General features: G+C 36.9%; 1 protein-coding gene across 1 annotated transcript in view; it reads right to left on the bottom strand.

The window, feature by feature from the left end:
• USH2A (usherin) overlaps positions 1–14,192 on the bottom strand; it is a 725,654-nt gene that overhangs the window by 573,040 nt on the left and 138,422 nt on the right. The window contains exon 11 of the mRNA XM_015077386.3: positions 663–858. Coding sequence (XP_014932872.3) covers positions 663–858 — 196 coding nt within the window. The remainder of the gene's footprint in view (positions 1–662; positions 859–14,192) is intronic.

Genomic DNA, 14,192 nt, shown 5'->3' with positions numbered 1-14,192 from the left:
AGTAACAAACAAAAAAGCACGTCTTGTATAAAAAAATGATAAATAACACCGAAGGTAGCTGTTTATTATAATCAGCTTGGCACTGAATTACAAAATTAAAATTATGTGGCCCTTTATAACTAACCCTACCAATATACATGATCTGTGGAATTATGTTGACTTATTTTGCATTTCATAGGAACAGTTCAAAGAAATATAATAGAAAAAAATGGAAAGATTTATCACAAAGGACCCTGTAGCACAGAATATTTTGAAAAAATCCATTTATTTTGGTCTATTAAGAAAACTAGCACGGAAATGATTTGCTTAGAACTCATTAAGTGTAAAACATTTTGAAAAAGTGCTAATTTTCTAAAAGAAACATCTATGCAGTAAGCAAATTATATTTTTCTATGACTTATTAGTATGGGACCATGTGAACTAATGCATCTACAGAATAAAGAAACTTCTAAAAGGTTGATTAAACTAAGCTTCAAGCTGTAGTTTGATAGAATTATTAATTTAATCATTTTTAGACAGTTAATTTCATCCAAATTGTTTTTTTTTTCCCAGCCTGTCTTCAGCAAGGAAACTTGCTTTACTCTTCAGTTAAGAAATCAAATAGAGAATTTTATCCCAGATGGTAATAGAGATGTGACTGTAAACTTTTGCATTACACATACCAATAACATTTGCTTTGCACTTGCACTGGCCTGAATTTTGGTGACAGGTAATATCTCCATCCACTGTCCCAGAGGTATTACAGTTACAGGGACTGCAGCCATCAGGATCCAACTCTTGTAGATTGTAGAATCCATTCTGGCACTGATTGCACTGTCTGCCAGACACACGTCTCTTACAATTACACTGGCCTCCCATCTAGAGAAGATACAACATTTTGTAGAATGATGAACATATCTATTTTTAGATAATTTGCTCATTAGGTACAAGACAGGGAGGGAGGAAGGAAAAAAAAAACTTTAAACAGACAAGAAGGTAATAAGGTACGTTTCCTCCTGACACAAAACATGGGAAGCTTCAGCAGGGTGAATATATAGAACTGAATGAAAATAACCCCCAAGAAAGTCAGTAGTATGTGACTAAAAGGGAAATGTGGAATTAAGCACTAAGTACCACATAAAGAAATCAAAATTCAGTCATGGGGAGACTGAAAATAGAAAAGAGCCAGCAGTTAATTTGGTCTCACAATTTTACCTCTCATCTACTAGTTTCCCCTCATCTACTGTCTCGTTGACCCAAACTTGCTTGATACATGCCAGGTGCTTAAACTAAGAGCAGATCTTTCTATAATTTATCATCTCATCAGGGTTTCAACAGTGTTTAAAATAAAGTTCTTTGTTAATATAACCATGTGTGCCTACTGATATTGACCCTGATAACTTTTTTTTAAATATACAATTCTGTTTTTAGGAACATTTAAGCATATTTATGGCTCATTTGTAACATGACTTAGTTACATTAAGTATATTTAGCTGATTTATATTGTTATAAAAAATGCAAAAATAGTTATTTGTTTCAGAGTAATATCAAGTAAATAACAACTGAAAAAAAAGTATTTTTCTTCTTCAAGCTGCTGTTTGAGAATGAAATGCACAAAAGGTATAATGCTTATCTACTATATACATAAATAATAGCATGTTGTTTAAAGAAAGATAAATAGAGCCTAAACTTTCCCTGAGAGAACATATCCATATAAAATGTGAAATTAATATGAGAAATTTAAAAATAACTTAAAGACTTGAAAAAGAGATGCCAATGTAGACATCAAATCAAATCTCTTATAAAGTCACTGGCATTTCTACTGGTTTTCTTTCAAATGAACTGAATCTAGCTTTCCACATTTGGAGACTGGGTTATCACATAGGGAAGTAACCAACGTGTAGACAGGCATGATTTCATTTACCTTTAATCTCAAGTACACTAAAAATGATCAGGTTGGGGGCCACCTGGATGTGTCAGTGGGGTAAGCATCTAACTCTTGATTTTAGTTCAGGTCATGATCTCATGGTTTGTGGGATCAAGCCCCACATCTGGCTCTGCACTGACAACTGCAGAGCCTGCTTGGTATTCTCTCTCTCTCTCTCTCTCTCTCTCTCTCTGCCCCTCCCCTGCACGTGCATGCATGCCCTCTCTGTCTCTCAAAATAAATAAATACACATTTAAAAAAAGATATCAGGTTGGGATTCACATGTAAAAATGTAGAGAAGCGTTTTTAAATTAAAGAATTTAAAGAAATCTATCCCTGCTCCATTCTTCCTCATGTGAGATACAGGGACTCACTGGACTCATTCTGTAAAGATAAAAGAATTGATATATAAATGTTTAATACTCTGAAAAACAGAGGTTGATACATGTACCAGGTGTAGTTGTAGATAATGATGAACTTCAATATCAAAGATGCATATAGATCCAGAAAGATATGCAAAACCATGAATTATTACTTTGTACCCATGTTCCCCATCCCACTCTCACCCAGCCCCATGGAATCCAGACAGTTACTCAAGACAGAGATTTTATGTGGCCTGCAAAAGTAAGTGGCCTTTAATGGTGAATACGTGTTATATATAACCATGAAAATCTAACAGTCCTTTGATTACACACTTTCCTGCAAATAAGATAATACAATTTTAGTCCCATTTCCTTAAAAGTTTGTATAATACATATAAATTACATCTTCTTTAAGTGTGCTATGTGGTGAAAATGTGGTTTCAAAGTAAGTGATAAAGGCTTTATGAAAAGTTTTCACCTTAATCAGTTTCTCAAAATTCATCTGAAAATACAAATATACTTCTGTACAACTCAGTTTCATTTATATGTTGGCACATAAATCTACTCATCCTCCAAGACCAATTCCTGTCCACCAAGAAGTAGAAAGACAGAAGGGTGTGCTTCTCTCTTTATAAGTACACTTCACTTCTGCACTGCAAAGGAAACAATCAACAAAACTAAAAGGCAACCGATAGAATGGGAAAAGATATTTGCAAATGACATATCAGACAAAGGGCTAGTATCCAAAATCTATAAAGAACTCACCAAACTCCACACCCGAAAAACAAATAACCCAGTGAAGAAATGGGCAGAAGACATGAATAGACACCTCTCTAAAGAAGACATCCAGATGGCCAACAGGCACATGAAAAGATGCTCAACGTCACTCCTCATCAGGAAAATCCAAATCAAAGCCACACTGAGATATCACCTCATGCCAGTCAGAGTGGCTAAAATGAACAAATCAGGAGACTCTAGATGCTGGAGAGGTTGTGGAGAAATGGGAACCCTCTTGCACTGTTGGTGGGAATGTAAACTTGTGCAGCCACTCTGGAAAACAGTGTGGAGGTTCCTCAAAAAATTAAAAATAGGTCTACTCTATGACCCAGCAATAGCACTGCTAGGAATTTACCCAAGGGATAAAGGAGTGCTGATGCACTGGGGCACTTGTATCCCAATGTTTATAGCAGGACTTTCAACAATAGCCAAATTATGGAAAGAGCCAAATTATGGAAAGACATTTCCAAATTATGGAAATGTCCATCGACTGATGAATGGATAAAGAAATTGTGGTTTATATACACACTGGAATACTATGTGGCAATGAGAAAGAATGAAATATGGCCTTTTGTAGCAACATGGATGGAACTAGAGACTGTTATGCTAAGTGAAATAAGTCATACAGAGAAAGGCAGATATCATATATTTTCACTCTTATGTGGATCCTGAGAAACTTAACAGAAGACCATGGGGGAGGAAGGGGGGAAAAAGTTAGAGAGGGAGGGAGCCAAACCATAAGAGACTTAAAAACTGAGAATAAACTGAGGGTTGATGGGGGTGGAAGGGAGGGGAAGGTGGGTGATGGGCATTGAGGAGGGCACCTGTTGGCATGAGCACTGGGTGTTGTATGGAAACCAATTTGACAATAAATTTCATATTAAGAAATAAAATAAAATAAAAAATAAAAATACACTTCCAAAAAGTCAGATTCAACACTTTTATGTTTCCATTCTCTTTGGTTGAATACTTCTACACTCACCCAGTTAAATATTACAACCCTGAAAAGTCGTGGGGATGAAAGGTACAGTGTAGGGAATAGAGTCATGGTATTGAAATAGTGTTGTGTGTTGCCAGATGGTAACTACATTTGTGGGGAGCGCAGTGCAACATAGAGAGTTGTCAAATCACTATGCTGTACACCTTAAACTAATTTAACATTGTATGTCAACTATACATTAGTAAAAATCAATAAGAAAGTAAGGAAAATACACTCCTGTAATTGTTATCTCCAGAAAGATAGGGAAAATTTATATTCACTTAAAAATATAGAAAACAAAAAGCCTTAAGAAAGAAGCAATCTGTTACGGAAAGAGCTTTTGAATATTAAAAATACAACAGGCAAAATAAAAATCTCAATAAGAAGATTGGAAGAGAAAGTGGAGAAAATTATTCAGAAAGAATAATAACAATAGAGACGAAAAACAAAATAAAAATGGAACATTTCCAGAAAGACAAAAAAATAGAAAAAAAATAAGGGAGAAAATTACCAAAGAATACAAAGTAAACATTTTTGCAGACATGAAATGACAGTTTAAAAGGACTCAACCAGGGGGACGCCTCGGTGGCTTGGTCAGATAAACATCCAACTCTTCTTTTTTAAAGTTTATTTTATTTATTTTGAAAGAGAAACAGAGTGTGCAAACAAGGGAGGGGCAGAGAGAGAATCCAAAGCAGGCTCCACATTGTCAGCACAGAACCCAACACAGGGCTTGATCTCAGAACCCTTGATCTCACGAACCATGAAATCATGACCTGAACTGAAATTAAGAGTCTAGCGCTCAACCAACTAAGCCACCCAGATGTACCCCTTTGAACTCCTGATTTAGGCTCAATTTATGGCCTCACGGTTCCAGAGTTTGAGCCCCTCATCAGGCTTCATGCTGACAGGATGGAGCCTGCTTGGGATTCTCTTTCATTCCTCTCACTGTCCTTCCTCCACTCTCTCTGCCTCAAAATAAATAAACTTAAAAAAAACAGGGCTCAGAATGTGCTGGCAAAATTAATGGTAGGGGGAGGGAAGGACAACATTTGGTAAAATCCCACAAAGCATTCAAACAAAAGGAACAAAAACATCTAGAGAACAACAAATCCAACATGAAAGAAATATAGAATATCAGTGAAGTGTTCTACAGTGTTATAGTAATCCAGAACACTAAATCTTAACTTCCAAATTATGAGTGAAATTATTTTCCAGTCTACATTTCATTACCAGGTCAAACTATCAGTTATCAGTGAAGAAAGAATCACAATACTTTTCAGATATGGAAGGATTTAAAAAATATAACTTCCTGTCTCGGGAATTCCATGGAGGACATGACACCAGCAGATTAAAAACAAAAATTAAACAAACAGGGCCACGTGGCTCAGTAGGTTGAACATCCAATTCAGCTCAGGTCAGGATCTCACAGTTCGTGAGTTCAAGCCCCATGTAGGACCCTGGGCTGATGGCTCAGAGCTTGGAGCCTGCTTCAGATTCTGAGTCTCCCTCTCTATCTCCCCCTCCCCCATTCATGCTCTCTCTCTTTCAAAAACAAACACTAGAATTTTTTTAAAAGTAAACAAACCATAGCAACAACAATTCAAGCATGGGATAAAGGGGATGAAGATTCAGAAGTATGTGGAAAGTGTCAGGCTAATGGCGGGGCAGGAGACAGAGAGGGCCATTGGTCCAGACTATATCCAAAGGATGGAACCCTCTGAGAAGGTGGGGCCATACAGATGTACTCATTATACTTGGACATATTAAAAAATAAAAGACTTATAGATATGCATGTTGCAAAGATGTCAGCATTTGGGGGAGAAATTAGGGACAGACTACATAGAAAGCTAAACATATATAAGGAAAGGAGTTATTCAATCTTTAAATTATTAAATTATTAAATCTTTACTAAGGTATTAAATATAGTCAGGATAAAAGATCATGAACATTTTTGAAGACAGTCAACATGATTTGCTGACAAATTATATATAACTGCTAAGAGAAAGAGAATTCAAAAATGATAACCATGGGTCTTACCATGAACAATTCGAAAGACAGAGTTGCTGTTAGCTAAGATGGGAAAGGCTATGGGTGAAGCAGATCTGGGGGGAAATCAGGAGATAGGTTTGGGACACATTAACTTTGAGATATCTGCTAGATATTGAGTATTTAATTTAAAATATGAATGTGGAATGCACTTGAGCATTGCCTGCATATTCACAATATTTGAAGTTAAGTATCAGCAAGGGAACAGAGGTAGATAGAGGAAAGATCCATAAAGAGGTTCTGGAGAGGAATGGGGATCAAAGGATTTTAACTAATAGTATGTTTATTTGCTTAAAGGGAAAACAAAACACAGGTGTACACATTGATAATGCAAGGAAGGGAAAAGTCAAGTGCAGTCCCTGACTTGCCCACTATCATGGCCTCTCCTTTGGGAAGTTGATATCTACCCATTTCTATCCTTTTACAATACTGAGTCCCTCCCAAGTTAAAGCATTTTCCCTCTTCTGCTATCCTACAGCATTTTATTGTTATATTACTCCACCCTGCAATTCCCCAGTGTCTAACTTATGATTATTATATGCCTATCTGAAAATACCTCTTCCCAGGGTCCTATAAGCAACCCAAGGGCTCTAACCTGATGCATCTTTCCACCTCCTGGATCCAACAGGATTCCTGACACATAGTAGATGCCCCACAAGTTTATTTTGAGTAAATGAGCCTTTGATTTTCTCAAGCACTCCTTGGCTTACAACAATATCAACCTTTTCCTTTGAATGCTTAATATATTGCAGGCAGTGTGCTACAATGTTTTATGTATTTTTTCTACTTATTAACAAATAATACTGTGAGGCATTATAATTCCAAAGGAAAACTAAGTGACTTTTCCAAGGCCTAGCTTAAATGGAAACTGAGGGCTATATATATGGTTGCAACCCTCTGTGCTTACGGACTGTGCTATTGCGCCTTAGAATTTAACGCTCACTCTTATTCTGTTTCCTCAACTAAATTGTGTAGGTATAAATTCCTTATTCATCTGGATGTGACATAACTACTAGTCACAGTATAAACTATACTCTGTCCCCAAAATCTACCTGAAGCTTAGTAATCTATAAAATGAGCATAAATATTCCTACATCTGTTGTCAGGGTTAACTGAGATTATTAATTTAAAAGTATTTAGTATCATCTCGGGAACATAGTAAGTGCTTGTTAAAGATTAGCTATGATGATTACTATGCAGATTTCACACCGATGTTGAACAAACAGTAGTAATTGAACAAATTCATCAAATAACTGATAGTCAAACTTTTTTTTTCATCCTTCCAGAATACTTGAGGGATGTGTGGCAAACACTTGCAAAGTAAAAAGGCCTGTGCCTTTGCATCCTGTGGAAGGGCACAGAAAGCTTTGGATGCTCCTTCTCTTCTCTCTTTTGCTCATTCTACTCCAGGTACATAGCTTCTTTTCTGTTCCTTGAACACATGAGGGATGTTCTCACTTTAGGATACTTGTACAGGCTGTGCCCTCTGCCTATAATTCTTCACTTAGATTTCCACACAACTAACTCCCTCACCTCCTTCAGTCTTTAAATCAAATGTCACCTTCTCGTTGGGACATGTCTTGACTATATATCTAAAATCGCAAGCCCCTTCCTTAAATGGCACTCCAGGTGTTCTACATTGTCCAACTTCTTCCATAACACTTAGCAAGTAAACTTACTTATTTTTACATCGACAGATTTTTGTCTATCTCATCTACTCCCCAAACCACATTATGATGGAAACCTCACAACAGCGAATTAGTCATTTTACCATGTTTGAAATGCAGGACACTTCATTTTATAGAAGATGAAACCAAACCTTAGGCAGACAGTCAGTGGCCTCACTGCCAAATCGATGCTCATGGCCATTTTGCTAAATTCACTCTGCTTGTGATAAGCTACAAATCTAATGTTAACAACAGTGAGGAGTTGTTATCCTGGACCCAAGGAAGACCCATTCCTAGACCCAAGGAAGGTCGACGCAATGGTCTGTGCCTGCGAGGAGATGGACGCACAGAGAAGAATCAGGCAAGCATTCCGGTTATTATTTTGTGAATTTCTCTGAATAGCACCGATGTTTGTTAATGACTGCCATAACACTCCCTGGTGACCACACTCAGGACCTCTTCATTGTGGATCATACTGCAAAAGCCTCTGTACCAGGCTATGTAGCAAGGGTGCACACATGCAGTCAAATGTGTGACCACTGAAACAATGAATTTGGCACAGATACCAGTGACAGTAGAAAAGAGTAAGATTCTGCAATAATTAGCTTCGCTTTCTCAGCTCTCCTCTACATCAAGAGATGAAATTCTGTCAGGCTGATTTCAAGGCATTGCATAATCCTTACATGAATTCCTTTGTGTTTAATGAAAACATGAAGTATGATTTCAAAATTAATAAATTAGGTGAGCATAGTCAATATTTATCAGAGGTTCTCTATGCAATAGACACTATATTTTAAGTAAGTTAAAGCAACACTTCTAAAACAGCAGAAATATATGTCTTCCTATGTACTCATTTGGCTGGTGGTAGAGAAAATCTAATGTTCTGCAGATTACATCTTGTCACTGAACTCACTAAAAAGCCAATGAGATGATGTTGATGTTGCCATGCAAAGTAAGAACCTGAAAAGCAAACTCAAAAGTTTAAGAATAGGAAGTCTGCCCTGGAAATTAAATTGGATTTGGAGAGTATTGTTTGAACAGAAAACAACAGAAAAGAAATACAAATGAGGGCAAAAAATACATCTTTTAAGCAGTAGTACATTCTTCAGAATAGTCTTTTCTTTTATAGAGACTATAGACTTTTATAGAAATTCTTTAATCCAAATTCCACAATGTGGCCTCATCATGCCTCTCTGGTCTCTCATAACATTACTACCATACCTCAGTGATGGCCCCAGAGTTTCTATAGGAAGGGCTGGAGGGCAGCAATCTGGCTGGAAATGTCATACAGGCATTTGCTTTGTAACTACATTTGTTTCATTTCGTACATTTTTTTTCTTTCTTCATTTTGTACTACATCTGACCTCTGATACAATTTTGAATAGAAGTTGTAAGAGAAAACATCCATGTTTTGTTCCTGATCTTAGGGGGGACAAGTTTAATGTTTATTGTGAAGTATGCTGTTAGCTGGAAGTTCTTTGCAGATGCCCTTTTCAGACTGAGGATTTTCTCTCCTATTTCTAGTGTATAGCGTATATTTATCATGAAAGTGTTTTGATTGTTTCAAAAGTTTTTCAACACCTATTGAGATTATTATATGGGAGTTATGTGGCTATTGCATTTATCGACTTACTTTTTTAAAATGTTTATTCTGAGAAAGTGCCCACTAGCATGCATAAGTGGAGAAACAGCAGAGAGAGGGAGGGAGAATGAGAATCCCAAGCAGGCTCCGTGCTGTCAGCACAGTCTGACATGGGGCTCAATCATACTAATGGTGAGATCATGATCTGAGCTGAAATCAAAAGTCCGGTGCTTAACTGACTGAGCCACCCAGGCACCCTGCATTAACTGATTTTCAAACATTAAACCAACCTTGCATTCTTGGAATAAATGCCAATCAATCATGATACATTACCTGTATTATATATTGCAGGATTCCATTGGCCAATATATTATTATTTTACATCTATGTTCACGTGGAATACTCAAATGAACTTATTTTTAAATGTTTTATCAGGTTATGAGATTAGGGTTAGGTTGCCCTCCTAAAATGAGTTGGGAAGTATATACTATTCCTTAGTTTTCTGAAAGTCTATGTATGGCTGATTTGATTTACTCCTTTACGTTACTGATGAATTCACCAGTGAAGTCATGTGGACCTCAAGTTTCCCTTCTTGAAAGGGAGTTTTTAAATTTGAATTTTGATTGCAAATTCAGTCTCTTAAATTTGTATCAAGTATTCAGATTTTCTATTAGGTTTGTATTAATGTTCTATTTCTTCTTGTTTTAGTTTAATGTTAACTTGTCCATTTAAGATGCCAAAGTTATTAGGAGAGAGTTATTCATAATATGAAGTGTTTGTAGAATATTCTGTGATATCCTTTTGTTTTGTTTTTTTTTTTTTACAATTTCTGTTGTTGGCAATTTGCACTTTCTTATTGATCAGTTCATCAATTTTATTAATCTTTTCAAGGAACTAACTTTGAGTTTGCTCATTTTCACTACTGTTTGCCCAATTTCTATCTGGCTGATTTTCAGGCTTCCTTTCCCTCTTTCTTCTATTCAATTTGTGTTTAGTTTGCTTATTTTTCCTTTTCCATCATCAGTCTTCTGGCTCAGAAAATAGCTTCACATTGATGCCTGGCTGCTTATCTGATGAAGTCACTTTGTCATTCATTCCTTATCATTAGGGCCTCTTTTCCCAGTTTTTTTAAGAGACTAAAATTACTCAAAAAGGACCGAGTTTGAGTAAGTATAGGAAAAACTGAGGTAGTGCAGTTGAGCGTTGTGCTAATGGGTGAAATGTGCAGTGAAGGATAAGCTTTGATTGGTAAAAGAAGTGGAAAAAGAAGGAGAAATAGGGGCCATCACATAAGAAGGCAAACAACAAGAACTTGGGCTTGTGTTTTTTTCATGTATTCTAGATATTTACTTTCAGTTAGGCAGTAAAAGTTGAAAGGGACTTCAGAGAAAATAGGGACAATGATTCTATGGCCACAGAGTCTGTAAGTCTTTCCAAATTTTTTAAAAATTTGTTAACATTTATTCATTTTTGAGAGATGGAGAGAGACAGAGCACGAGGAAGGGAGGGGCAGAGAGAGAGGGAGACACAGAATCCGAAGCAGGCTCCAGGCTCTGAGCTGTCAGCACTGAGCCCAACACAGGGCTTGAACTCATGAACCGTGAGATCATGACCTGAGCTGAAGTCCGACACCCAACTGACTGAGCTACCCAGGCAACCCGAGTCTTTCCAAATTTTAACACACTAACAGAACTAAATAGCAAAACCAAAAATAAAAAAAAAACACGATGAATAATATTTATAACAAATCTAGGTGTCCAGAACCCCCAAAGAACAGCAAATGGGAACAAACCACCAATAGTCACAAGATCTGTGTGGTATCCCTGTCTATAGGGGAGAAAGCAGACAGAAGTCACAGGGCATCTGACTTTTGAAGGTCCTGAAAACTAGATGCTCAAGGTGCAATGTACCCATTTGAGAATGGGCAACTGCATCTGAATCTGAATCTGAATCTGAGGTTTTGCTGACCCAGCAGCAAGTGTTTGTAAGAGATGTGCAGTGGGAAGTGAAAACTGGAGCAATCCAGTTTCCATGAACTCTCAAAACAGACAGGCCAGGGCACATTTTCAAGGCTCCACACTTAGGAGAAACTATTGAAAGTAGATGGGCACAACTGAGGGTTAAAACAATACTATACCTAAAGACAGAAATTCTGAAGTCAATATGGGTTTATCACTGGCAATGAAAAAAAAAATCCTTACCAAGTTTTTTTAGAAGTAATAAACATTTCAGGAAGGATAAATTTAGTTCAATGGTTTCTGTTTCTTTTATTCACTATGATGTACCTTGTGACAAGCACAGTGTATGAATGCTTAAGATATATGTTAGTTGATTAGGTAAATTATTTTCTTATTTTTATTTTTTAATATGAAATGTATTGCCAAATTGGTTTCCATACAACACCCAGTGCTCATGCCAACAGGTGCCCTCCTCAATGCCCATCACCCACCTTCCCCTCCCTTCCACCCCCATCAACCCTCAGTTTATTCTCAGTTTTCAAGAGTCTCTTATGGTTTGGCTCCCTCCCTCTCTAACTTTTTCCCCCTTCCTCCCCCATGGTCTTCTGTTAAGTTTCTCAGGATCCACATAAGAGTGAAAACATATGGTATCTGCCTTTCTCTGTATGATGTATTTCACTTAGCATAACACTCTCCAGTTCCATCCACGTTGCTACAAAGGGCCATATTTCATTCTTTCTCATTGCCACGTAGTGGTGTATATAAACCACAATTTCTTTATCCATTCATCAGTTGGACATTTAGACTTTTTCCATAATTTGGCTATTGTTGAAAGTGCTGCTATAAACATTGGGGTACAAGTGCCCCAATGCATCAGCACTCCTTTATCCCTTGGGTAAATTCCTAGCAGTGCTATTGCTGGGTCATAGAGTAGACCTATTTTTAATTTTTTGAGGAACCTCCACACTGTTTTCCAGAGTGGCTGCACAAGTTTACATTCCCACCAACAGTGCAAGAGGGTTCCCATTTCTCCACAACCTCTCCAGCATCTAGAGTCTCCTGATTTGTTCATTTTAGCCACTCTGACTGGCATGAGGTGATATCTCAGTGTGGCTTTGATTTGGATTTTCCTGATGAGGAGTGACGTTGAGCATCTTTTCATGTGCCTGTTGGCCATCTGGATGTCTTCTTTAGAGAGGTGTCTATTCATGTCTTCTGCCCATTTCTTCACTGGGTTATTTGTTTTTCGGGTGTGGAGTTTGGTGAGTTCTTTATAGATTTTGGATACTAGCCCTTTGTCTGATATGTCATTTGCAAATATCTTTTCCCATTCTGTTGGTTGCCTTTTAGTTTTTAGTTGATTGTTTCCTTTGCAGTGCAGAAGCTTTTTATCTTCATGAGGTCCCAATAGTTCATTTTTGCTTTTAATTCCCTTGCCTTTGGAGATGTGTCAAATAAGAAATTGTTGCAGCTGAGGTCAGAGAGGTTCTTTCCTGCTTTCTCCTCTAGGATTTTGATGGTTTCCTGTCTCACATTCAGGTCCTTCATCCATTTTGAGTTTATTTTTGTGAATGGTGTGAGAAAGTGGTCTAGTTTCATTCTTCTGCATGTTGCTGTCCAGTTTTCCCAGCACCATTTGTTAAAGAGACTGTCTTTTTTCCATTGGATATTCTTTCCTGGTTTGTCAAAGATTAGTTGGTCATACTTTTGTGGGTCCAGTTCTGGAGTCTCTATTCTATTCCATTGGTCTATATGTCTGTTTATGTGCCAATATGATTAAGTAAATTATTTAAAGCTTGCTGTGATGTCATTGAAATGTATTTAGGAGATACTGTCAAATATAATAGGAGTTCTAAAAATCACAATTTCTACTAAATTTTAGTGATGAATTAGTTATGATTATAATATTCTTATAGAATACCTGATCCAAATTCTTCTCTATTCAAGGGGAAAAAAAGCCCTATGTATTCATATATTTCAAAATATTTATCTCAATAAATACTGAAATACTGAATAATTTGGAACATACAAATCTACAACATAATTTTTAGTGTATTCCAAAGTTGAGTCTTTTGATTAACCACAACCAAACTCAGACCTATAGAAATGACATCCTTTAAGAGTGAGGTCAGGAATTTTTATTTTTAAAAAGTTGGGGCACTTGGGTAGATCAATCAGTTGAGCATTCGACTTTGGATCAGATCATGATCTCATGACTTCGGCTCCGGTCAAGACCTCATGGTACATGAGTTCAAGCTCTGCATTGCACTCTATTCTCAGCACAGAGCCTGCTTTGTATCTTGTTTCCCTCTCTCTCTCTGTCCCTCCCCTATTTGCATGCTCTCTTCCTCTCTCAAAAGTAAAAATGAAACATTGAAAAAAGTTGCATTGGTGATTCTTATGAACATCAAGACTTAAGAACTAGTGTTTTAAGTACTTACTATCTATTCTATCACTGTACTAAGTCAATTCCTCCTAGGACTCAGTCTTACTTTTTTTTTCTTCTAAGTTAGTCATGCAGCTCATTAAATTATTGATAGGTTCATCACTGAGCATCAAAGAAACATCATCTCTCTGAACTGAGTCAATATTGAAGTGTTCGTACTACTACTCATATGAGTATAAATTCTGACAATAAACTCATTTTAGCAATTTTTTAAAAAGCATTTATGAACCATTTAATCATTTTCAGCACTGCTGGTACTTCTAAGGAAAAAAATCTATCTATCTATCTATCTATCTATCTATCTATCTATCTAACCATCCATCCATCCATCCATACATACATACATTTTTCTTTACACAGTATATTCTCCCTGCTAAGAGCTGGCTGATGCATAAAATGTGGACCCTGAAAACCACTACATACTTCTAGTAGAGATACTTTTTTCCTTAAGCTTCTGACTCTCTAG

The sequence above is a fragment of the Acinonyx jubatus genome, chromosome E4, assembly GCF_027475565.1.
Source record: "Acinonyx jubatus isolate Ajub_Pintada_27869175 chromosome E4, VMU_Ajub_asm_v1.0, whole genome shotgun sequence".
Classification (NCBI taxonomy): domain Eukaryota; kingdom Metazoa; phylum Chordata; class Mammalia; order Carnivora; family Felidae; genus Acinonyx; species Acinonyx jubatus.
The sequence above is the reverse complement of the archived record's forward strand: the minus strand, read 5'-3'. Positions and strand labels throughout refer to the sequence as shown.